At 41.7% G+C, this 26129-nt stretch overlaps 1 protein-coding gene across 2 annotated transcripts; it reads left to right on the top strand.

Moving 5' to 3' along the window:
* The first annotated feature begins 1733 nt into the window (after window positions 1-1733).
* On the top strand, window positions 1734-25624 carry Arl5a (ADP ribosylation factor like GTPase 5A). Of its 2 annotated transcripts, none has more exons than XM_059260464.1 (6): window positions 1734-2055; window positions 11189-11249; window positions 11683-11830; window positions 13597-13680; window positions 21309-21460; window positions 25252-25624. In XM_059260464.1, exons 3-6 carry the CDS (start codon window positions 11687-11689, stop codon window positions 25298-25300), a joined length of 429 nt encoding a protein of 142 aa, XP_059116447.1. In that variant the 5' UTR covers window positions 1734-2055; window positions 11189-11249; window positions 11683-11686; the 3' UTR covers window positions 25301-25624. The 2 variants fall into 2 exon arrangements, with proteins under 2 accessions (XP_059116447.1, XP_059116446.1); XM_059260463.1 differs by lacking the exon at window positions 1734-2055 and adding an exon at window positions 2509-2679.
* Window positions 25625-26129: the final 505 nt, after the last annotated feature.

Raw genomic sequence — 26129 nt, 5'->3', positions numbered from 1 at the left:
GCAATTATATTAGTGATGTTCACTTCTTGTGTTCCTTTGTGGAACATCAAACTTGTTTTAACAGGCAGTTGCTCACTTGGCCAAAGTTTATCCTCAGGCTCCTTGAAAGCTGGTCTCAAATGGGGCCCATTCTTAGACTCAGCTCCTCTTTCAACATCCAGGCATCTCCTGAATGTCCTAAGCTTGAGTTTTCTCTGACTGAAGGGATCACTTTACATTAATGACTCCTGACCCTTTGAAACAATTATCTGGGGATTATTTTGCAACAATCCTGGTACGTTTTCCCCCTAGAAATTGTTACTAGCCAACTACCTAGGATTTCATCCTATACAAGTTATATGGAGCAGAACACTCAATTTTCTCCTAGTCCAATTTCTGTAGATTTTCTTTCTTCCTTCTCTCGGTGACTCTGCTTCCCTAATTCCAGCCTCCCTGACTATGGGAACAGAGCTGTGTCTTTGTGGTCAGGGACTGTCCACTCCTTCTGGAGTTAGCTGGGAATTGTTTTGGCTAAGGCAGAAATACAGAGCAATGGTAAAGCTCACTGTTTCTCTTTAGTTAGGGATCACAATCCAGAGCCTGTTTTCCAATATCTGGAAACAGTTGCTTCTTGGGTTATATCCAGTGCTCTGCTTATTAACAGTAGAATGGTAAAGCAGATGTTTTATGTTCTCATACCTTAAAGCAGAAGTCTTTTATGGCATTTTGCTCATGACTTTAAAAGTTGATAAAATATTTAGAAGGTCTCAGAAGGAGAAACAAATAGTTTGACATCCTCATCAAAGATTCCCAGTTATATCTATAGTACCAATTTTGTATTTTATCTATTAAAGTTAGCAAAGATTTTACTAGCCAAATCTAATCCCCCCCTTTTTTGTGAGGGGCACTTGGAAAACAGTCCATTTCCTTAACAGAGTTCTAAAACACAGAGCCCTAACTTCACAAGTAAATATGGGTCTGGCATACATTAATAAGTTGTCAAAGATGTGTGGGAGTTTGCAAAAATGTCTCAAGAGTTGCTAAAGTGTTGCCTACATTGGATGAGAATGGAAATACTGAAGAGTTCATGTAAGTTGGTTATGCAAACATCATTTTTCTAAAAAGTCTACAAGCTATTAAATAAATCCAGATATAATATTCTAAATGTGCAGACTAGTCTAATGACTTTATTCTCCTTTATGTATGTCTCAAAGATTGGCATTTGGACACAAGCCTCCAAAGAAGATGAAGAACTCCCTTTTCCATACACTGAGATAAGACCGTGTATGGTAGGAGGAGTCGGGTAGAAGGGTACAGTTTGTGGATGAGGTGGTAACAACAGCTCCCAGTGCCTTCCACAGGTCTCCCACATTTTCCCATCTCTACCTTTTCTCTTTCCTTCTTCCTTTTTAAAAATCAAAGTTAAAGAGACTAGAAAGAAATGAAGCTGCTTCGGCTTTTTGTTTATTTTTGTGGATGAAGTAAACAGCCCCAGTTCCTCCTTCCTATGTAATTCTTTTACAGGAGTCAAGACTATCAGAGTCATCTGATCACTTCACAGATCAACCCTTCACTGCTTCTACATCAGGAATGTTGAGATCTGGAGATCTAACCTGCTTAGCAAAAAGGAACTAAAAGAAGTAGACAAAAAAGAAACAGAAACATGGACAAGAACTCTTCTGAACAAGTTCACCAACGATTTTTAGATATTACATATATTTTATATATTTTTTATATTTTAGTTTCAACCACTTGTCCTACAGGGGAGGCAGGGCTGGACACTCCCATACCCAGAGGCGCAACTGTTCAAACTGTAGGCGAGAAGACTGAAGAATACAGAGAACATTTGGCCATCTATTTATGAGGAAGGTGACTCTTGGATGAGAGGAAAAGACATTCGGGGCCATAAAGAACAGTGACTGTCTGTCCACAGTGTTTTTGGACTCGACCGCTCCGCACAGACAGCTTTTGTGACCACTAAAACGGGGGAGACTTGAAGAGAACTGCTCTAACCAAGAGGGGCCTGAGAGTGGAGGGAGAATGGAGGGGGGAGAGCGCCAAGGTGCAAAGACAGAGGTAAGGAAAATTGCAACGACTTCAGCTACTGTCAAGGGGTAACGGGCTCAACAGAGACTTAAAGCTTACGGTCGTCGGGACCCAAACATGGGACTTTTGGAAGTGTGTGTAGGGCTGGAGATGGGCATGGTTACACACTTGCACTGTGGCTCCAGGCTCAGAAACAACCTCGAACCGGGACACCAGCGCGCCAGCCCCCAGCTACCTTCGGCCCGCCCTCCCCGCGGCCGAGGCCTCCCGTCCCCGAGCCCCGCCTCCAGCTCCGCGCCTGCGCATTGCCCCCGCCCCGCCCCCGCCCCGCCCCGCCCCAGCCCTAGCGGCCACTGGAGAGGAGCTGGGGGAGGACGGTGGCCCGCGAGGCTCGTGCAGACAACGCGGCGGCGATGTCCGCGAGCCCGGCGAACGCCGCGGCGGTAGCGGCGGGGCCTGGCGCGTGGCTGGGCGGCCTGGGCTGCGGCCTCCCCGCCGGTCCCTGGAAGCGGGCGCGCGGCGGGCGCGGGAGCAGTGGCGGAGGCCCCGGCGCGTCCTTCTGCCCCGCAGCCTGAGCCCGGGCGGCTGGAGGGCTCCGCTGCCCGAGGATGGGAATTCTCTTCACCCGGATCTGGAGGCTGTTCAATCACCAGGGTGAGACTGGGCCGGGCGGGGTGGTCCCGGCGGGTCGCCTTTGTCTCCCGGGAGCTGGGGAGAGAGCCCTCCCGCCACACACCCATTGCTCGGATTGGATCGCCAGCGCCAAAGGTGTCCGGTCCCACGCCGGGGGTCCTAAGCGCACGACCTGGCCTGCCTCCATCCCTGTCGCCCGCCGCCAGTGGTGTTTGGGCCGCACGGAGGAAAGCTGGGGTTCTGGCGGGGGAGGCTGGGGACCCTGGCCTTGGCCCTGGCGGCGCCCACCGAGCCTACGGGTTGCAGAATGCGGAAAACTGGAACTCGTGCTCGGCTAGTCCGGTTCGCTTGGGGCGGCTCGCTTGGGGGGGGGGCGGGGAGCCCCACGCTGCGGAATGGTGATGGGTGGCTCTCCTTTGCCTTGTTTGTTTCTGTGGTTAAAGGTCAAGCCTAAGGTCGTTTTCCTTCTTGGGTTATTAGAGCGATTTTTTTTTTTGGCCCTGGTTAAAGTGCGTCCCTGACAGCTTTGAAAAGCATACCTCGGGAGGCACTCGTTAGCCTTAGGTAACTGGCAGGTTACTGTTCCAGTTCTGCCTTAACGCAGACATTGCCGCGGAATGCATAGGGGATTTATTAAAATAAAAAAATACGAAATGAGTGTGTGAAACTGGAGAGGATACAGTTCTAACGGACCACATAGTTACTAAAATGAAATGTGCTTAAAAAACAAAAACCTTTAGTTGTAATTCATTCCTTCTCAACAACGTACTGTCTTTTCTCTCGTGTAAGCTGGTAGCGTTGTTGCACCCCCACTTTTTCCAATTAAAACTTAATGAACGGTGGTGCCTACTTTAGACCTTCCTCCTCCAGGATACAGCTACCTTTATGGGAAGAGACACACTGGGCCTTGTAATCCCCAGTGGGTTTTGCTTTTTTTTTTTTTTTAATAATAATTAAAAAAATGATAATTTAGATAACAGTACTAAATGAAGTGGAAGGTGGTAAAGAGGATATTCCTATCAACACTGTCTGGTCAGCAGAGTGTGTGTGTGTTGAGGGGGGGGTGAGCTTCACAATTCTGTGGATCTAGATATCACCTAGAACAGGAGGAATTAGTGGGGCCTACGGTTTTTGAAATTTTCATCTCTAGGTTTGAAGTAATGAAGGTTACATTGTTGTAAAACTGATGATGTTTATGTGGGTAATATTTATCTAGTTCTTTCCTCTGTAATCTTGAATTTAGTGACGCTAAGGTTTCAGTTCTGCTCTGAGGTTTAGAAAAACTTGGTGCATTCAAGGGTCTCTGGTATTGTTTTCACTTTCTTTTTTGAGTCAATGATAAAACTGTTTCTGTAACTTAAAAATGAATTATAACTTTGAAAAACAGCTTTTTGCAAGTAATAACAGGAATGCATTGGTATCACTACACATCTGCATTTTTGTGGTACTATTTGCCTGAACTTTTAGTGAGTGTTTGAAAATTAACAGGAAATTAATAGAGTTCAGTTTCTAGAAAATTACCAGTCAGTATAGTGAAATTGAAATAATTTGTTAAATGGTGTGTTCGCGCACAGTAGCTTCACGGAATTCACTGTTCAGTCTCAGATATTTATTGGTATCTTTGGACCTATGTTCAATGGGACACATAAGTCAGGTGTGTCTTGGACGCTTTATTTTACAGAAGGTTCAGGACACATGTCTGTATTCTTTTCACAGCCTCGCCTGGAAAGAGGCTTTGGGTAATTGCAGAGTTTGTTGTGTTGATGAACTCAGACATAGCAGCGCTGTCTTCTGAAAGAGCAGCCAGCTCAGTTAAAGCCGTGATCATGAACTGCCCACTGCTCAACCTAGAAAAGCCAGGGCTTTTATGTAGGTGATGTACAGATTCCGAAGAGCTCAAACTTGATTCTAGATATTGTAATTTATTTACACCACTAGAAGAGTATCTGATGCTGGGGGAGCTGCTTGAGTTGACTGAGTGCTTGCCTACCTACTTCACCATCCCCAGCTGAGATTAGAGGATGTGGGGGGGGTCATCCCAGCACTCAGGATTCAAAAGTAGGTGGGTCAGAAGTTCAAGGTTGCTACACAGTGAACTCAAGGCCATCTTGGGCTACATGAGATTCTGTCTCAAACAAAATGAAGGTTTCAGCAATCCCTCTAAGCAGTTATTTCCCTGGAAAAGAGGAAGCAGAGTTGTACCAGACAGTTGGCAAGGAGACAACAAAGTAATGTCGCTGCTTATTGGTGGTCTCTTCTTTTTCCTTTTTTCTCCCTGTTGACTCAGTTGTTGTGTTGTGAATATTAGTTTAGGTGTAGGCTTGCCGTTAATAACTCTGTGTGCCTAGAAGAGCTCATTATCAGTGGCTTGTTAAATACCTTCTTAGCTCCTGTTTGGGTCATTCTAGGTCAGTGTTTCTCAACCTGTAGGGTCGCAACCCCTTTGGGGTCAAATGACTCTTTCACGGGGGTCACTTAAGACCATCAGAAAACGCAGTTATTTACATTATGATTCATAACAGCAGCAAAATTACACTTATGAAGTAGCAACGGAAATAATTTTGTGATGGTGGAGGGTCACCACAGCATGAGGAACTGTATTAAAGGGTCGCAGCCTTAGGAAGGTTGAGAACCACTGCTCCTGGTGGTAGGAATAAGGCAGGGAATAAAACAGACAAATCTCCATGTCTTTATGAAGCATTTATTGTGGTCTGGGACAGCAGAAAGGAAACTCAACTTGTCTCTGCAGATAAATTAGCAGCTGATAATATTAGTGACTTTTGCCACACTGGGTTCCAGGTGTTTCACCAGGGTTGGTTAATCTGCCTCGGTTGAGTTACCCCTCCAAACTTTCTGTTTTACAAAAACACATTAGGGCATTATTTATTTAAAGTAATAAGCCTGCCTGGGCTTTTAAACAAGGGGCTCTAGTGCCAGCGTGTTATCCCCACACCCACTGCACACACGCACGTATACACACACCCCTTTATAAAGATGATAGTGGATGAAAGAACCATTCTGACGCCGAGGCTGTGGAGGTTCCATGTTGACAGCCATGTGTCGCTCTTCTTACTGGAATCAAGCTCTGAATGAGTTCTGGCAAAGCTGCTCCCTCTGCCTAGATCTGGTGTTGAGGATCTGTTCCTGATTCTGTTCTTTCGAGGGAGTTCAAAGATGCAGGTGACTACAGAGGACGGTAACTCGCCAAAGAGTGACTGTACGTCATCAGGAGCCTCGCTCCAGGTACACCCTGTCTGCATTCTCTGGTCAGATGTACAGAGTGAGGCTCACTGGGGGGGCGGGGGGGAATGCAGGAGGAAACGCTTGTTCTTGGTGACAGTGCTCTCTGGACAAGCTGATTGCAGCGTATGCACCTTTACCCTTAGACCTGGCTCTGGCGTGGCATAGAGATTACTTTTATCTTCTTACCAGTCTCTTGTTTAATCGGTACTAGATATTTTCTTTGTAAAACTTCCCTACCTCAGATTACTGTAATTTTTGTCTCCTAGATTTTGCATGTTTAATGGTTTCTTGTCCCCCACCTCCACCCCCAGCAATTTCTTAGCAGCAAGACTATGCTCCCAAAGCTTCCTCACTGTTCTGTGAATAGCAAGCTTATTTTCAGCTTTTAAAAATAAAATTTGTGATGCTTTTAAGTCCCCCAAATTGAATTTTTAATACAAACTAGCTTGATAGACAGCACTTTCCTACTCCTTGTTACCTTCCAGGCTGATTTCTTTGTTCACTGAAAGATACTTCATTACCAGCATGCTTTGTGTCAGGCTCTGTACTGGCTGAGGGAGTAATAATGAACATAGCAAATGGAGCGTCTGCTGTTGGGACACAACTTGTCGTCTACATGCGGTAGTCAGAGGGATGCAGATTTAGACCATGTGTGGCTGCCTGGGTGTGTCAAAGAAAGGAAGGACCCATGGACAACAAGAAGTGTTTTCATGACAGAACGTATTGATTGGTAAGGTAAAGCCCAGATCAAACTCCCGAATCCCAACAGAGAGTAATGGTGTGGAGGTGTTTGGGCTTCCCTGCGTGCAGGAATTCTGTGAGAAAGGCCTTCTAAATGAAAGTCATACAAAGCAGTAATTGCAGTGATTCACAAGTGTCAAAGAGTTGGCATGGCCGAAGTCCAATTGACCTTTGTCCTCAATAACATTACTTCCTGATATGCTGTATTGTGGGTTCGATGGAGTATTTGCTTGAAGCACATTGTAAGACAGAATTATAGCACTTGCTGGCTACAGACTTACATTCTCTGTAGCATGCTGTTATGTCTGGTAATGAGGAGGGCAGAGTGATGAAAGAGCGTGAGGGTGTGAGGGAGTTGTTTAGTATTAGAACGTGTATGGATGATCTAACCCTGGAGCATACCAGGGACAAGCTGGTTTGTGACTATTGATTGCATCGCCTGCCACCTTCATCTTTTAGCCTTACACAACTCTTGTCTTAGTGTCACAGTTCTCATTGTGACTCACACACTGTGTCTTTGATTTAGGTCATTGATAATTTATCGTAGGCACATTCCTCTCTGGTAAAGTTGGAAGAGAATTGGGCTTGTGGGTGTGAGGCCGCGTGAGGGGTGCTGCCCTGAGTTACAGACGCTTCCCTGGGTTGCACTTCTGCAATGGTATTCTTGGCTTTGGTTTGGTTTTGTTGTTTTTACAGCCTGTGGCTCTTTGGAGAGTTTCTTGAGTTTTGCACATGTTTGATTTGAGTTTCTTCTTTTTGGAATGTCACAACAACCTCCTGTGTTATGTCAGCTTACATTCCCTTTGTTGATGATTTTGAAATCTCGGTTGAGGTGTGTATTTATGGGTTTGGTGGTGCTGTAGGACTTGGGTAATGCTGTAAAGTTAGAAGAACATCGTCTCCACAGTAGAGCATGGTGCTAGCAAACTTAAATAGAGAGTCGCTGAGATCATCTGGAGATGAGGTACACTGAGCAGCTGTCTGGATTTTAGTAACCAGCCAAGAAAAGAATTAGGAGATTTGGATTAGGACACCCATACACACACACACCCACACACCCCCACACACACCCTTGTCACACCCATCCCTTTTCACCTTCTTCCTAGCGATGTAACTCCGCTCTCCTATCTGCTTTATCTGCGGGGGACATAGAAGGACATGTTGCCTCCAAGGCCTCTGACTTTGGGTATTTCCATCACCTTCTTACCTTTCCTGCTCTACCTCTACCCAGCCCTAACTTTTGCCTGTTAGGACGTACATCTCTTCCTATCTTGTAGAATGTAAAATGATAGTTCTCTTTGCTAGCTAAATCCAATGTCTGGCTGATTGTTTTTTGTTTTTTTTGTTTTTTTTTTTTTTTTTTCCATCTTGGATAGTCTTACCTGTTAAAAGCTTCCCACCATGCATCCTGATCTGGGTTCTCACAAGGCATCATCTACCATGTGCTCCCAACTCCCTGGCTTCTTTACTTTCAGGCACTCTATCCTTTATTTAGCTTGTATCCGGAGAAAATGAAACTCTTGTGGTATGAACCTCTTCTGCCCTCTGCCTTGCCTTAGTGTATGTTACCTCATGGTGGTTCTGTTCAGTATACTTGCCTCACTTGTCTTGTTCAGCATGTGACCAGGCGTGACCCCCCCCCCCAAAAAAAAAGCTTTCTTGGGTATTTTTTTATGTAGATAACCCTTTCTAGGAGGTAAGAAAAACAGTGATTTTAGAATCAGTCCTTGAATACATAGCTAAAGATCACAAAACAAAACAGAAACAAAGAACCAAAACTCCTGTGCAGAGCAGATGAGGGCTTCTAACATGAAGGCTCCTTAGGAAACCAGGTAGTTTCCCCGCCAGTGTCTCCTCCTATTCAATGTGTCTTTTAAAGCTCAATTTAGAATTTCATTAGAGATAAGTTTTTGAAAATGATCCTTTATTACACAAGGGTCATACCTCATTTGACAGTAAGCTGGCACTCATTTCAGCTACCTTTTCCCTAATGACCAAGATGATACCAAGGAGACCCTCTTTAAAACTCAGATTCCTGTTTAGAAGTTGAAGGATTCATCGCCATTGAGAATGTAGAACTCGATACCTCAGGCTCTGGAAGCAAGTATGGCGGGAAAGCAGCAGTCTTTGGAAGAACGCGGGCGCTGCTGAAGTGTGCTCATAGCCTCCTTAGGTGATTAAGGGCTGTGCCAAACAGATAGTGTGCTAATCATCCGTGGGCACATTGTGTGCACGCGCATGTGTGCTTAAGTCGTTCTTCATAGTTAGGTGCCATAGAGTCTTGTATTTCGTATTACTTTTGGACCAGTCCTATTTATTTCATAATATTTTAAGGACATTATTTCTTTCATGGATGATTATAAATGTGGGTTTTTTTGTTTTTGTTTTTGTTTTTTCAGAGTACTGTAAATCTGTCTAAATTTTGTCTTGTAGCTAATCATGGGGGGCAGTACAGAATGTATTTCTTGGTGTGAGGACTAAACTGATACTTTAGAAAAACTCTAGTTACTTTGTTTTAAAACTGAGTCTCACCCTGCAGCCTTTGGCCTAGGGGATGCTATGTAAACTATGCTAACCTGGAACTCACCTGCCTCTGCTCTGGAGTGCTGTGATCAGAGAGGTGTGCTGCCACACCCAGTCCAAGAAGGCTCGAATTTACAATCGGTATTCAACTAGGAAATTTTCTCATTGTTTTAATACCTTTGTCGGTGCTTGTATTGACAGAACTGAAGAAAGCATACATCATCAAATGTGGAAAGCTTACATTATAAGAAAAAAGGAAAATGAGAAAGGCAGTCTTGTACTGTTAGAAACTTACTGGAAGAAAGGCACCCTAGCTGCGGAACTCATGCACCTGGTTGTGGTGCAGACATGGCCCCACTGGGAAGCAGCATCCATGGCCGTGGTGCCTGTCACACTTACTTGGTTGGAATCTCATACTTCTCAAGAGTTTTCTGATTTTAATTGAGCCATAAAATATGCTTTTCCTTGGAGGAAATTGGTCATTGTTGCTTTATTATAAAAACACTAAAAATAAAGTAAATTGCATATTTTTAAAAATCTAAAATCCATTTGGCAATGAATGGCTCGTAGGTCTTGGGCCAGGGCGAGGGAGCCTGTACTTGTCAGACAGTTTGATTTGTTTTGGTTTTTGAGATGACGTCTTACCATGTTGCCTGGTTCAGCCTAGAATTTGTGATCTTCCTGTTAGCCTCTCAGGTAGCTGGGACCACAGCCATGTGCCACCATTCCTGGCTTATCAAGTTTGTTTTAAATATTTGTCTTTATTGTACTTGTTGATGTTCTTCCGTGTTACTCATTTTTATGTGTTGCTTCCTCTGAGTCTGTCTACTCTGGGATGGTAGCAGGATTGAGTTGTGAACTCAGGAGATACAGATTCATCAGAGTACTGTCTGGACGTTGGTGTAGCCTGGTGACTTTCCCATAGCGTATTTTGTACATATATTGACCCTTCACCTTTGTATATGAACCGTGCTTTCACCCTAGCCATCTCAAAGTATGAACTATGACAGGCCCTGGGGTCTTCAAAAGGATGCTGGAAAACTCTGAGTGGAGGGTCATCATGTTACTTGAGGACTTGGTGGTGCTAAGCTACCTGTGGTTGACTTGTTAAACTGGATTGAGTTAAATTTTCCTATTATTTGATTCTGTAACTTTTATATAACATGAGCACCTAGATATTAGGATCCCCCTCTGGGGTAAATGGCAATGATTTGTAAAATGCCTGAGTAGTAAAGATGTTACCATCGTCAACATTGACTCTTCATAGCATGAATATTAATTTAATGCTTATTAAATACCTACCTTGTGCCAGGAAGAATTACAGTTACCAGGAGTATAAATATTGTGTTCCGTATATTTGAAGGGCAGCTGATTAAGCTTAGATTTGTGCACATACACGTAATTATGATAAGTGCTTTGCTGTAACTCTGGTAGAAAAGAGTGGAAACCCAGACCATACAAAATAAAGAGTTCCCTAGATAAAGAATTAGAACTAGAGAGAAAAGAAAAACAAGAAAACAAGAGATAGGGAGAAAGTTTAGGAACTGTGATGCCCCCAGAAGCCAGGACTGAGTCCCTGCCACTGTAGCTGACAGTGGTTTGCCATGACAGTTCTGTGGGTCCGCATACTTGTTATCATTTAGTTAGCCATAGAAAAGCCTCTTCTTTTTCCCCTTCTTTTTCACGGTCCACATGGACATACCCACGGGATGCCTGCACTTTACAGATGGAGCTTCCATGACCGTGACTTAAGTCACTTGTAATTGTTTGGATTACATTTGGGGATACATAGACATCCATAAGCCTAGAGAGAATAGTGCTTCTGACTGCCTGGAGAGGCCTCTGTAGAGTGAGAAGAGGCAGAGAAAGTGCACGTAACCACATTTCTTGCTTGCTGGAATATTCTTTTGATTCCAGGAAGGTTTGAAAGTGCCATATGCTGACTTATACCACAGAAATAAAAAGTAGGGTAGGGGAGTCTGTGTGAGTCTGTCATAAGTCACTATTGGTTTGTTTATTTCAGAGCACAAAGTTATCATTGTTGGGCTGGATAATGCAGGGAAAACTACCATTCTCTACCAGTTGTAAGTATTAATTGCTTAAAAATTTAATTTTGTTGTTTCTAGTTACTCTTTCTGCTTTTGTGATATTTGATCAATGTAAAGTTATGTGGCTCCAAGCAGACTAATCATAAGGTGGGAACCAGATTTAAACAACTGTTTGTGGTGAGCTAGAAATTTACATGACATCTAGCATGCTCATTGTTTTGCATGGAGCCCTTGCTTTTAGAAAACAGGAAAATATTTGTTTTTACAGTTTGCTAGAATAATCTATAATATTCTTAAGCCATTATTTATTTTGAGCTCTGTTTATGTTGCTAGCTGACTCGTTGTATGAGCTCACAGAAAAAGGACACTTGGGTATGAAATAGAGAGAGAAGTCATCCTGACTTGTCCCTTGATGTCATCCTGAGATGAGCGAGCTTCCTCACTAATTTTGTGAACTTTTCCCTCCTAGTTCCATGAATGAAGTTGTACATACATCCCCTACAATAGGAAGTAATGTGGAGGAGATTGTGGTTAATAATACACGTTTCCTGATGTGGGATATTGGAGGTCAAGAATCCCTTCGATCTTCCTGGAACACTTACTATACTAACACTGAGGTAACATTCTTAATGCTGACGCAGCTTCCATGAACATTCTGAGTCCTTGAGAAAGAAGCATTCGGATTTGAATCATTACAGTCCTTTAAAAATAGGACAGTATTTTGACTTTAGAGTGTAAGCATAGTCTACTGTGCCTGACTCTAGTCGCCTTCCACTCCTTGTTTCAAATCCTTGACTGTATACCCACCATTAAGTCTCCACAGGGAGAATTGGTGGTTGATTGGTCAGGCTGTTTGATCCAGTAGTTGCTTTTGTAAGGACTTGCATCTCATGATTTCTGATTGCATTTCCTTCTCACTATTTATATGTGGCTAAGTGGGAGAAATCGTAGCAAGTGAAAGGGCTCTTCTGTGGTTTGAGTCCTAGCCAGCTTTTGCTGTGCGTTTTCTTTTATGCAGTGCAGTTGCACTTAAAGAAATCTTTTGATTATAAAGCATTTTAGACATAATCATACGGCTTTATTTACATGTTATGTTGCAAGAGAAAATTTCAAACCTGTGACTTACATTCATCATGTAGGCCTATAAATTGAAAGGTTGCACCAGTTGTTTTTGTGGTGTGGATTATAATGCCTTAAAAAATATTCTACACATATGTAAATCACTAATGATGCTACCAAGTGTCTCTCATACATAGCCTAACCCCAGCACTTCGTTAGTATTTCATCATACGTTTGGAAGAAATGTGTGTATGGCTTATAAAGGTATATGTAGTGCCCCCATATATATTGCTCCAGGTTTTTAGTTATGTCAGCCTTGAAAAGGGTTTATTAAAATACCATCTGATAGAATGAGCATCACAATAATAAAGTCTTCTGCCAGAAAGCTAGCAAATGAAATCTTACAGTTTGAAAACTGAGGAGTAAAAAGGCTAAAAACCCAATGGTTTATTTGGAAATGATTGCCTCGTTTTAAACCATGAAAACTGTGTTTTAGTAACAGGCAATATGGGCATTGTGAGGACAGTAACTGGACATTGGTTCTGTTTCCCTCTTGTCTGTGGTGCTCTTAGAGTTAGGAGTGCAGGGAGCTCTACTCCAGAAGAGCTGTAGGCTCCTCATCTGCTCACGACAGGCCACGCTTGTGCAGCAGTGCCCTGGACATAAGGAAGCTCTTGTTTTTAGATGCCAGTTGATCCTTTCGATTTGTTCATTTCAAGGATTCAAAGGATAGTAATAATACTTGTCTAAAAGCAACTTAAACTTAGGACCTTAAGTGTTTGGTTTTGTTTGTTTGTTTTTAAAATTGTATTAGAGTGTAAATTCAAGGCTCTAGGCCCCTTTAGTATTTATGTAGTAATTTTGAAAAGAAAAAAAGTGTTCTAGTTTGGTTAGAGTGTTAGTATTATATTTTTTTTTTCTTAAAAATGAGTAAATGGGCTGGGCGGTGGTGGCGCACGCCTTTAATCCCAGTACTCGGGAGGCAGAGCCAGGCGGATCTCTGTGAGTTTGAGGCCAGCCTGGGCTACCAAGGCGCAAAGCTACACAGAGAAACCCTGTCTAGAAAAACCAAAAAAAAAAAAAAAAAAAAAAAAAAATGAGTAAATGTATTTGAGTTAGAAATGAGTCAGATCCTTGAGCTTAAATAAAGTGAGAATGATAAACATCCCTGGTTCTCTTACAATACAAAAGATTTTAATGTCTCCATATTAGTATCGTGTAATTAAATAAGTACCTTATTTTGTATAAGTACAAAATAAGTATCTTGAATTTTCAAATACCAGATTCTCTAAGTCGCTAATGGTCTTTTTGGTAATTATTTTAGTTTGTAATAGTTGTTGTGGACAGCACAGACAGAGAAAGAATTTCAGTAACTAGAGAAGAACTCTACAGAATGCTGGCGCACGAGGTAAGTCTGCCTTTGGTAGTAGGTGGGGTGAGCACTGTATTATGTTTGATTTGCTCTTTGTAGTTTCTCTTAAGGAGTATTTCAGATTAAAAAAACAATTTATCTGTTGGTCATGCTTGCTTGTCATTCATTCCTGCTTTGTGATTATGATACTCCCTAAATTTTAAATGTGTCTAGAAGCAGGAGGATGATTATGCGGACAATCATAGATTGATTTAGCTTTGATAAATCTGATTTAGATGTTTCGCTGAGCAAAAGAAAATTTCTACAAGTGGCTTTCCTTTTACATTTTGGGCAGATTATTCCTACAGTGGATTATCATTTGACAGTTTGACAGGTACATCACAAGTACTTGGCTATATAACGGTTCTTGAGTGTTCTCTGTTATCAAACTAATATTTCAACTTAGTTACAATTAGGTTTTTTTGTGTTTTTTAATCTTGTCCCTTTCACCAATTGAAATTATATGACTAGCTTCTGATTATGGTAAGTCCTTTAAAATACTACTAGTCACAGTAGTCAAAATTTAACTAAATTAGGGCTGTGGATGTAGCTCACTGGTAGAGTGCTGGCATGCATGAGGTCTAGGCCTTGACTGGCCTCAAACTCACAGATTTCATTTGCTTCTGCTCTGAGTACCTTAATTAAAGGTGTGTACCACCACACACAGCCAGAGGCTTTGATCTCTGCAGAACACTCCCTATTGCAAACAAAGAACTTTCCTTTCCTAACCTATTGAGGCTGACAGCAACAGTAACCTGTGAATGTGAGAAAGGTTTAAAAGGCACTTTGACAGGCACGTCCCATTCATTTAAGGCGACAGTGGCTGTGGCCTCCCGTCTTGGGCCCTTCCTTGGCATGGGCTTTTGTCTGCTTTACAGCACTAGCGAGTTTTCTCCTGTTGAGTCAGCCCTAAATCCAGTTGTCAAACAATAGCAGCCCTGTCACTACTGCACCAGTAGGCTCACATTTTCCTTGGGATCCATAGGCAGCCAGGATTGCTGGTGACTGTTCTTCCCCAAGCAGCCTACACGGTACCTTCTAGCACTGTGAGAGCAGCCAGCTGTCGGGAATGGCGCCCATTAACAACTCCTTTTGTCTCCATATCCTGTAGCCAAAGCATGCATTGCCTTCTGCAGTAGGGACTCCAGTTCCGGCCTGCAGCCTAGAGCAGTGGCATACCTTTATAGTCCGTGAGGCCTCAGGGCCTCCCTGTCTGATTACTCATTAAGAGGTCGCCTGCCTCTGGTATTGGACTTTTGCCCAGCCACCTTATGGCTCCTTAAAGTACCTACCCCACTCATGTACTGTCTTAGTTTCTTTTCCTGTAATAAAACTACTCTGATCAAAAGCAGCTTACGGGAGAATAGGTTTGTTTTAGCTTAACAGTTCCAGAAGGATGTAGTCAGTCATGGTGGGGAAGCCATGGCAGGAGCAGGAGGCTGGCTGGTCACATGCACCTACAGTCAAGAAGGAGAGAAGACCAGTGGGAAGTGGACTGTGCTATATAGCTTCAAGTTACCCCTGGGAACTTCATTCCTCCAGCAAGGCTCTGTTCCTGAAAGTTCTGTCAGCTTCCCAAACAGCATCACTAGTGGGAAGCAAGTGTTCACACATATGAGTTGTGGGGAGCATTTCACATTCAAACTACAACACACAGAGTACCTTATTTATTCAAAACTGCAGTCTTTACTGTTTTGAGTGTTTTACAAATCTGTAGAACAAGTGTTAGCATCATGTAATGAAATCTTTTTACGAAGCATAGGCAGGATCTCTGGAAAAACACCATAGTAAGGGCCAGTTGATCTTGGATGGCTGAAGGGGTAGTAAAAAGGAAACATTAGCAGAATGCAGTACAGCATAAAAAGATCTCATCATGTCAGTTTTGTTGTTAAAAGAGCAGTGTTGAGAACAGCGTAGATGGGAGACATTGCCTTTTAGTCCTCTGTAATCCGAAAACAGTTACCATGAGCCATCCTACTTCCTTGTCTGTGTCATTGCTGCCACTTCAAGGCTGTCCATGTTTCTTTAACACCAGCAATCTTAACAGGACTGCCTTGCACTGCTCAGCTTGGTTCAGGACCAAGTGGGGAGCAGAGTGCATTTATTGGAGTGTTTTTATTACACTTGCCTGCTATGTCTGGCACTGGAGTCAGCTCCTTGGTTCTGACATGCTCCAGGCCATCATTGTGCCATTGCTTTTGTATCAGACAAACCTGGCTGCTGAAAAGACTATACTGGGCAGTCTCCACTCCTGGTGTGCTTTTACATGTATACACTGGGGCTATAATTGCCCACCCCAAGGCAAGCTTATCACTTGGCTGTTTTATCACTTAAATCTTCTGTAAACTGCTGCTCCAGCTTTTTAAGTCTTTTAGAAATGTAATAGCCCAACAACTGGCTTTCTGTTGTTTTTCCGGGAATTCCAGTTTAACAGAAGTTTTATCACATTTGTCTTGGAGTGGCATGGACAGACCGCCTTTGACCTTTTCTCATTCCCTCTTGATTGCTTTACCATTTTACAAAGCTGGTCCACATGCCAGTCTCCTTCATTTAGATTCCTGAAGGGAGACTAAGCTTATAAAGATCATGTCCCACCATAGGGCTTAGCAGTGGTAGGGTACCAACCATTGTACCAAAGTTCACATGATGAATTTGTTGACTTGCGTACAGGAGCATGGGTAAGGGGTTACTTAAAGTAACATGCTGACACAAAGGTAGTATTTCCCAAAAGCCCACTGTGCTGGTTGACTTCCTCATGAGAGCAGCAGTCTTGGAGTTCCTTGCAACTTGCAAACAGCTCTGATGATCCAGAGAGTTTCTTCTCCCCAGCAGTCATTACTGACATAGAACCTTGGGGAAGAAGCCCTTTTTTGGTATTTCTTAGAAGTTTCAGGAGCTTTCTGAGACTTGTGAGTTGTGTACTTCCTGGTTCTTAAGGTGTCTCCTTCCAGGATACAATGTTCCAGTTGGGAGGAAATTGTTACACAACAGATGTATAGAGTAAAATTTTTCATTTCAGTGGAACTTGTAAAGCCTAAGAAAATTGGGATACTCACAGTGAAGTTATATGTTACTATTGATTCAATGATTTCTTTTGAGTTTTGCTTTACAGACTTTATTTTGTTTCAGGTAAATTTTCAAGAGTTTAGGAAACCTGATAAAAAGTGTTTTTTGTAAATTAAGAATACATGTTTGCTTTTAGTGATTGTGGTGGTTTGAATGAAAATGGCCCCCATAGGCTCATAGCGAGTGGCACTATTAGGAGTGGCCTTTTGGAGTAGTGTGACCTTGTTGGAGGAGGTGTGTCACCAAGGGTAGGCTTTGAGGTTTCAAATGCTCAAACCAGGCCCAGCGTCACTCTCTATTCCTGTTGCCTGAGGATCCAGATGTAGAACTCTGAGCTACCTCTCCAGCACCATGTCTGCCTGCATGCCACCATGCTTCCCACCATGATGACCATGGATTAAACCTCTGAACTGTAAGCCGGCTCCAGTTAAAGGTTTTCTTTGTAAGAGTTGCTGTGGTCACGGTCTCTTCACAGCAATAGATACCTTAACCAAGACAGTTGTCATGGCTTCCAATGTGTGCTCTTGCCTATTGTGTGCTCTTGCCTATTGGGGGCTCAAATTCTGGAATTCATATCAAACCTTTTGGGGTTTAGAAAATACATCTTAGGGAGCTGGAGAGATGGCTCAGTAGTTAAGAGCACTGACTGCTCTTCTGGAGGATCTAGGTTCAATTCCCAGCACCCAAATGGCAGCTCACAACTGTCTGTAATTCCAAGATGGGACACTCTCACACAGACATACATGCAGGCAAGAAAATAAAATAAAAAAAAGATTTTTTTTCTTTCCAACTGAATTTTATAAAAAGAGACAAAACATTATTCGATTTATTTCAGAGTGGTGTTTTATGGAGACTTTAGAAGGTGAAAACACACACATATATGGTGTCTCTTGAATATATATATGTGTACCTTTAGCAGGAAACCTCTGTGTGATTGCTCACTCATTGGCTGATATATAGCAAGCTTGGTGTTTGAACCCTTCTGCCCAGGGACACGAACTTGGCCCCTTCCCTCTCCCTTGTCTGTTATACTGAGGCCCAGGAAGTTTATGTGGCTGACTGGTTTTTTAAAGGGCCAGGATCTGAACATAACAGCTATGTTGTGTTCTTGAATGGCTTATATTATCGGTACAAATACTCTTATTTAGACTCATAGCTAGGAGACAATAAAAAGGAGAAAAACAAAGTACAAGTCTGACTAGAAAGTGAAAGGAGGCTGAGAAGGGAGATTGGAGAGGCATTAAAGATGGTGTGGGGGCCACAGGAGACTCTTTGGTGGGCTGGAACCAAGTCATCAGGTAGCGCTCTGGCGAGTGACAAACGGTGACAGAATGGAAAGCACATGGATGGAGTTGGATGTTTCATAGTTACTATAAAACAATCTTTGTTGTGGTTTTCATAACAGGGTTTCTCTCTGTAGCCCTGGCTGTCCTGGGACTTGTTCTGTAAACTAGGCTGGCCTTGAACTCAGAGATCAACCTCCCAAGTTCTGGGATTAAAGGCATGTGAAAATGACTCTTCTGTGCATTCCAAAACATAAAACTATAAAAAGGTTTTAAAAGCATTTCAAGGCTTCATCTTTTAAGAAATATTAAACTTTGAATATAATTAATTTTAAAATAGTTTCAGACACCAAAATCTAAAATTTTCTTTAGAATGACTCAAATTTTAGAAGTAGTCTTCCCAAATGAAGCTTCATGAAACAAAGTGACAGTATTGGAATATGACAGAGAAGAAGATGTTTGCATTTGTTGCTGTGTGCTTGACTAAACTAATAGATGTGTTAGATACTTTTCTTTTTCTGTACGGGCCATTGGACGTAGGGCCTTACATGTGCCTGGCAAGTACTCTGCCCCTGAGCTATGTCCTCAGTCTTTAAAAATCATGTTTGTTTTTGCCAGAGTCTCTTTAAGCTACTCAGGCTGGCCTTGAACATGCAGTCAGCATGCCTCAGCCTCTCAGATAGATTATGGGCCTGCACCTTCAGGCCTGGACAGCTTACATTCTTAAGATCAGATGTGTAGTTTGTATAGTAGAGAACATTTAAATTAGCTTGTGAACGAAAGATTACCATTGTTTACCCTAAATTTTGATAGCTTACAAATATAATTTAATAAATAGCCTTTAATCCAATATGCTTTTTGTTATCGTCATAATATTACCTTTGGTCTTGAGGTTCTATAATAAAAAGCAAAGATTCTCTCTCCATCCTTCTAAATATTTAAAAAGGTAAAATACCTGTTTTATGGCTGCTGTTGTTGTTGTTGTGATCATTTTAAATAATCATGAACTCCACTGATGCCAGTCTGAGATACATGAGATTCTCCCAAAGTGTGGGTTTTGAGATCTAAACAAGAAATTACAGTTTTAGTTTAGAGACCCTTTCTATTTATTTATTTTTACTGTTGTATTTATATGGAGTGCATGCCTCTGTGTGTGTGTGTGTGTGTGTGTGTGTGTGTGTGTGTGTTCACATGCTATGGAGGCCTGATGTTGATATTGTCTTCTTAGATTCAGCTCCATCTTTAGAGAGGCAGTCACTAGCTGAACTTGGAGCTCTGTGTTTGGGCATGCCTGGCTATGCAACTTTCTCTGGGGAGTCCTCGGCTCCACCTCCCGCACACACTGGAAGTATAGGCAGGCTACCACGTCCATGGCTTTTCCTGAGTTCTGGAGTCCTGAACTCTGGTTCTCATGCTTACTAACACAGCAGACAGTTTACCTGCAGAGCCGTCTCTCTAGTACGAGACCTTTAGTGACTTAATTTTTATAGTTCTAGTTTAGGGGCCTCTCTAAATTTTATTACTAAGAATGATGGGTTTAAATTACTATATTACTAAATTATTACAGAATATGCTTCCTAATTTGACCCAAATACTTGTATCAGAATTTTGTGTTTTGAGCATTCTATCATTAGCAAACCTGGCTTATATATAACGAGTTCCACATACACTGATATCAAAACCTCCAGATGATAAGATAGAAATTAAATTAAATCCCACAGAAAGTCTGTCTACTTATTAACTCAGCCACATACCACCTATCAATAATAGTCCATTTTCATTTAGGGTAAGATTTTAAAAATTTATATCTTGAATAATTACTATATATGTTCAATTCATGATCTAGCTCTTCAATTTTCATTTTATTTTTAGATCTTTGGACCAAACTATGTCCAGTAACTAATTAAATATGCAGTCTTAAAACTGTTAACCAGCCACCTGTGTTTTTGTCTATTCTAACTTAATCAGGCAACTCCAGCCTGCAGAGGGCACTGTAACTAAGTCATTCTTGATTGTGCATAAAACACTCTGCAAAACTTTTAACTACACACACACACACACACACACACGTTTCCAAACTGAGAATTTATCCCTACATGATATGTAGTAGATTTATTTGTTTGTTTGTTTGTTTATTGTGTGTTCAGATGATGCCAGCTGCACACATTGTTGGTAACTTGCAGTGTGGTCATTTTCTGAGGAGTTTAATTCTCTTCTGGAATCCTGATTGTGAAAGGTTTGTTTAGGGGATTGGAAGAAAAGGGATGATACATACAGAAAAACAGTTGGAACAGTGTTGAGATAAGACTGTCCCAAATTGTCCAGAGAGTAAGTTGATAGCTTGCTAATTGGAGTATTTAAGATGTAAGCGATGGGACACACTTGAAATTCTAGCACTCCAGAGTGCAAGGAAGGAAGAAAATGAGTTAAAAATCCATCTGGGATGCATAGCAAGACCTCAAAAACATAAACAACTTACACATTTTAGAGTATATTTAGTAAGTAATATTAATAAAGCATAAAATGTAATGTGGAAAAGAAAGGGGGCAAAGTTTTGGTACAGTAGTAAAGGATGACTACTAATAGCCATTAAAGTTTTAGATTTTTTTATTTGTTTTTTGTTGTTGTTGCTGCTGTTGTTTTTTAATTGATGTAGTAGACATTTCTTGTGCTTGAAAGATGATGTTAAGTGTAAGCACTTAGGGCCATAAAGCTTATCAATTAAGACTAAACAGTTGGTGCTGAGGATCTTCCAGATAGCTCAGTTGGTAAAATGTTTGCTGCTCAAGGGTGTGAATCTGAGTTTGATTCCCAGCACCACAGTGTAAAAAAGTAGGCACAGCAGTACATACCTGCAGCTCCAGTGCTGAGCTCAGTGGCCAGCCAGGCCAAGCAAACCAGTGAGAGGTCCTATTTCCAAAATTCAGGCACTCAACACTTACATCTTGCCTCCACATGTATCTGTGTGCACACACACACACACACACACACACACACACACACACACACACACAAAACCATACACAAAACCATACACAACTGAGAAGTATGTAAATCCATACAAGGATTTGTTTATTTCTGTCGGTCTAGGAGATATGAGATAGTATTGTATAAAATGTTTAAATTCTAGACTGGTAGGGATGCCTATGAGAATAAAAAGAAATTTAATCAAGAAAAAAACGATAGTCCAGATTACTAAAATTATGAAAAATAACCAGCTAAGTTGAAAATATATGGGGAAATGTACTAGCCTTTAAATCTTATTTGCGTTTACAGGACCTAAGAAAAGCTGGATTGCTGATTTTTGCTAATAAACAAGATGTTAAAGAATGCATGACAGTAGCAGAGATCTCCCAGTTTTTGAAGCTAACGTCTATAAAAGACCACCAGTGGCATATCCAAGCATGCTGCGCTCTTACTGGCGAGGGGTAAGATGTCTTCTAAGTGCCATACATTTAGCTTAGAAATATGTATGTCTTCATCAAATCAATAAGTACGTAAGGAAGTCAATGTCTGCAGCCAGAGCCTTTGGATGATTGTGTAATAAGATATGCAACACAGATGTACATATATGAACTAACATGTAGGCATGTAGATTCTAAAGTTGCTATAGCAGCATAGAGAAACGAGAGTGTCTCTGAGAGCTGGAAAAGCCAGAAAATACTTTTTTTACCTTTTTATGTGTGTAGGTGTGTTGCCTGTGTCTACACCACTTGCATACTGCGCCCATGGAGGTCAGAAGACAATGTTAGACCTCTTAGGATTGGAGTTACAGACAATTGTGAGCCACCATTCGGGTGCTGGAAATTGAACCTGGGTCCTCTGCAACAGCAGACAGTACTCTTAGCTGGTGAGCTGTCTCTCCAGCCCCTAGAAAAGACTTTTGATAATGAACCTGGGACTTAGGAACTAAAGCTTGAGAGCATGTCCTCTCGGGAATGTTTTCCATGCAGTGTCTTAGTCCTCATGGCAGCTCTAGACTAGTCCACATTTTATGCATAACAAAGAAGGAATAAACAAGGATTTATATGTAAAGCTAGCAGATAGCCACCATGGCCAGCAGTGTTGTCAAAAGGAAATTGTGCTGTCAAAAACTGCTGGAGACTGAGGGTGTAGCTTGTTAGTAGAGTGCTTCTCTATATGCTTCAGACCATAGATTGAACATGCTCCATATTTTTACTCCCAAACCCCCATGTATGGCACGAGAGTCCTTGCTTCTGGAATCAAGAGTATTGGAAGACAGTATGATTTAAGAAGGAAGTGGTGGTTATTTGTGTCAAATGTGTGGTCAGGCACCAGGAAGATAGAAAAAGTACTGTTGAATATAGCAGTGAATGAGTGAACTCAATCTGTGTATTGGGAAATTGGGCAGAAGGAGGTCAGTGGCAATTTAAAGAGAAAGTAGATTTTGGAATAACAGCTGTAAAGTCCTTTTTTAAAAAAAATTATTTTATGTGTATGTGCCTGAGTGTATATATGCACACCATGTCCATGCAGGAACCCCTAAAGGTCAGAGAGGGAATTGTATCCCCTGGAACTGGTGTTACAGGCAGTTGTAAGCCATCATGTGGGTGCTGGGAACCAAATCTGTATAGTAGAATATTTTAAAGTGTGTTACTTTTGTTTATGTTGCATTTGTTTAACTCTGTGAAGCTGTGTTACTGTGCCTGTGTAAAACCCCTGATGGTCTAATAAAGAACTGGCCAATAGCAAGGCAGGAGGAAGGATAGGCAGGGCTAACAGGCAGAGAGGATATATAGAGAAGGAGAAAACTGGGAGGAGGGATCAAAGAGCTAGCAGCCAGAGGAGGAGGACTCCAGGGGCCAGCCACCCAGCTACACAGCAAACCACGGAGTAAGAGTAAGATTTACAGAAGTAAGAGAACGGGAAAAGCCCAGAGACAAAAGATAGATGAATAAGTTTTAAGGAAAACTGGCTAAAAACTAAGCCAAGCTAAGACTGGGCATTCATAAGTAAGAATAAGCCTCCATGTGTGATTATTTGGTAGCTGGGTAGTGGGCCCCCCAAAAGAGTAAAAACCTTCAACAATAAAGCTGGGTCCTTGCAAGCATAATAAAAGCTCTGAACTGCTGAGTCACCTCTTCAGCCCAGCTAGAAACTCTTGAGTGTGGCAAGGAAAGAAAGGAAAGATGAAATAGAGGATGTTGGGTATAAGGTGAAAGCCTAAAGGAAGAGTAACTGTTTTGCTACTTTTCAAAGGTCTGGGGATCTGTATCTATTCAAAAGCAGTAGAAAGGAACTTGAGATTATAAAAGAGGTCTTGAGTGTTGGGCTTAGGCTCTTGATGTATTCAGTAGGGTCAGAAACCTAGAGTCCCCACTGTGGGAGGCCAGCTCCCACCTTTTCAAAGGTTCTTATGAGGAGGAGAGTGTAATAAGAAAATATTAGAAGCCAGCACTGGGGAGGCAGAGCCAGGCGGATCTCTGTGAGTTCAAGGCCAGCCTGGTCTACAGAGCGAGATCCAGGACAGGCGCCAAAACTACACAGAGAAACCCTGCCTTGAAAAAAAACAAAACAAACAAAAAAATTAGATAGAAAGATAGCAAAGAGGAGAAAGACAGGAACACAGGATAGCTTTGGGAGGACCTGGGTCAACACTCAATGGCCCTTTTCCATTTATTCAAAAGGGCTTTTTATAACAATGCCTAGGGGCAGGGCAAAAGACCCCCCCCCCCTGCTAGATCAAAGCACACTGCACAGCCAAGTGTAGACTCTTCCAAACACCTGGTAACCACGCCTGCGGTCAGATCATCCCTTTATGCATCCCTGCTGGGTAAAGCAAGCTCAGATTCTCGGACCCTGAGTAAGTTCTCACTAGGAAACCTCTGTGGGTCTCTACACCCAATAAATGAATTAGGTAAAGTGACAGGATTTCTTTCCCTTTGAAATCTTGATGAACGGTGAATGAATATGAGTTATTCAAGTCAAATTACTGTGAAATAGACCAAATCTTGGTTTTCATTTGGGTGCCATTTTGACTCAGTTGAAGATCATGGGCTATGGAGCATGGCCTTGCCTGACCCCAGTTCTGCCATTTGCTAACCTTGCGAGGCTAGCTTGTCTACCATGGGAAGGATTGCAGACTAATTGTTGAGAAGACTCAGATGGCTCTTAGGTACTTAGTGCAGTCTGTAGTCTTTCTAGTGTTCCAGCGGCTGTCCCTCTAACAGTTTATAGCCTTTTGTTGTTTTACAGCGCTTTCAGGTAGTTGAAAAGTAGCCACTCCCCAAAACCTGCTGTGTGCTTTCTTGCTATCTGTGCATTCTTTATACTTTTACAGTCATATCTACAAAGCTTATCGTAAATAATCGACAGGTTTGGAGCTTACTGTAGAATCACTGATGACTATTTCCTTCTCGCTCGGCATCTGGTTTCTCTTGTCACAGGATAATCCCTTTCTGCATTTTGAATTAGTTCAGTTACTTGTTGGTCAATAAAAAGTAATAATAATGATGTACTTTATTGCCTCAGATATTTTACATAGTTATATATGTATACTTTGTGTTAAGAACTTTGTTATGTTTAGTATAAAATCCCATTATTTTTACTTCATTTATGTCAAGAGTATTTTTTGAAAGGGAAGGTTTTACCATTATATAATATGAATGTTCTAAAATATTGTGGTTTTTGCTGATTCTAGACATTCAAATTTCACTCTTTCCTATTAAAAAATGCTTCATTGAGTAGTCTTACACAAAAATCTGCCTACCTCCTGATTTTTATTTTTAGAATACAGTGCCACTCTGTGCTTGTTTTTCTAAATACATACACACACACACACACACACACACACACACACACACACACACATACATATTTAGATAGTGCCTAACATGTATAGGGAACTCACATGACCAATGCCCATAGAACGAACAGGTTTTATATATATTATACACATACATATATAAATAATAAATATGTATAAGTAAATAATAAATATAAAAAACCTGTTCGTTCTATGGGCATTGGTCATATGAATTCCCTATACGTGTTAGGCACTGTTCTAACAATTAAGATAAGAATGAACCGAAAGCTTGTGTGGCCTAGAGTAGTATGTCTTTAACAGCAGCACCTGAACTGATTGCTACTGCTCTCACAGTTTTTATTCTTCAGATTAATAAAAACTACTGTTTGCTAGTGTATAGCCTGTAGCTTTTGAGTTCATAATTTAATCACATGATTTTTGTTGTCGTCACAGGTTATGCCAAGGACTGGAGTGGATGATGTCACGGCTGAAGATCAGATGATCTCTACTGACCTCTTCTCACAGACTCTGTATCAACAAAGTGCTGGACTTTACCTGAAAGCTGCAAAAAAAGGTTGAGATATATTTATAATAACTGACTTAAGAGTTTTTCTATAAGAAAAATGAAGACCACTTATTTGAAAACAAAGATGAATCGTCACCACCCAGTTTGCTCTCATTCCTTCCAAAGTGCATCGAAGCTGTGACTGACATTTCTCACGATGAATCCTCTCAGGATGTGGTATAGCTGTGGCGAGTATGAAGGGAGAGGAAGACATTTGAACTGTAGAGCTTTATTGTCCGAGTGCTTTGCCCTCCCCACCCCACCCCACCCCAAGTTGAATGTTCCCTTCTCATTACGTTGAATCAAATACAAATCAGCACAGATACAGTTCCCAGTTTTTAAACATGTAATATTATGGGAAGTATTTTGCTTAAAGTTGAATATATATTGTGTATATACCTCAAGTTCAGGTTAATGGCTTTGATTTGTGTACTAAAGAAAAGCAGATAACACAATAATAACCTTAGTTATTACCCTAATGTTATTCAGTACCAACGTTGGGGTTAAGGGTCATTTTTGTAGTTTCCCCTCTGTTCTCTGTATTGTCCTAACAAGCCAGCCCTGACCTAGAATTGTTGAGCTGCTCCTTAAAAACAAAACAGGAAAAAGCTTGACGTATACCAATTTTTCTTGCTCAGTAATTGAGATGACAGATGTAACACAAGTGAGTAGAGTGTCTGCTAGACTCCTGGCCAGGAGTGACTGGGCAGAATTACAGAGTGAGCAGTTACCAGGCTTTCCCTTCTGTTGATCCTATGCCAACTCA

Source organism: Peromyscus eremicus, chromosome 4 (genome assembly GCF_949786415.1).
Source record: "Peromyscus eremicus chromosome 4, PerEre_H2_v1, whole genome shotgun sequence".
Lineage (NCBI taxonomy): Eukaryota > Metazoa > Chordata > Mammalia > Rodentia > Cricetidae > Peromyscus > Peromyscus eremicus.
Note: the sequence above shows the minus strand (reverse complement) of the source record. Positions and strands in the feature narration are given on the sequence as shown.

What these genes read in the sequence shown, in the direction of transcription:
- Arl5a (XM_059260463.1), top strand. Translation starts at nt 2,634, where the DNA reads ATGGGAATTCTCTTCACCCGGATCTGGAGGCTGTTCAATCACCAGG. An exon ending in ACAGAATGCTGGCGCACGAG is followed by an intron (nt 13,681 to 21,308) that starts GTAAGTCTGCCT and finishes TTGCGTTTACAG; the next exon opens with GACCTAAGAAAAGCTGGATT. An exon ending in TGCGCTCTTACTGGCGAGGG is followed by an intron (nt 21,461 to 25,251) that starts GTAAGATGTCTT and finishes TTGTCGTCACAG; the next exon opens with GTTATGCCAAGGACTGGAGT.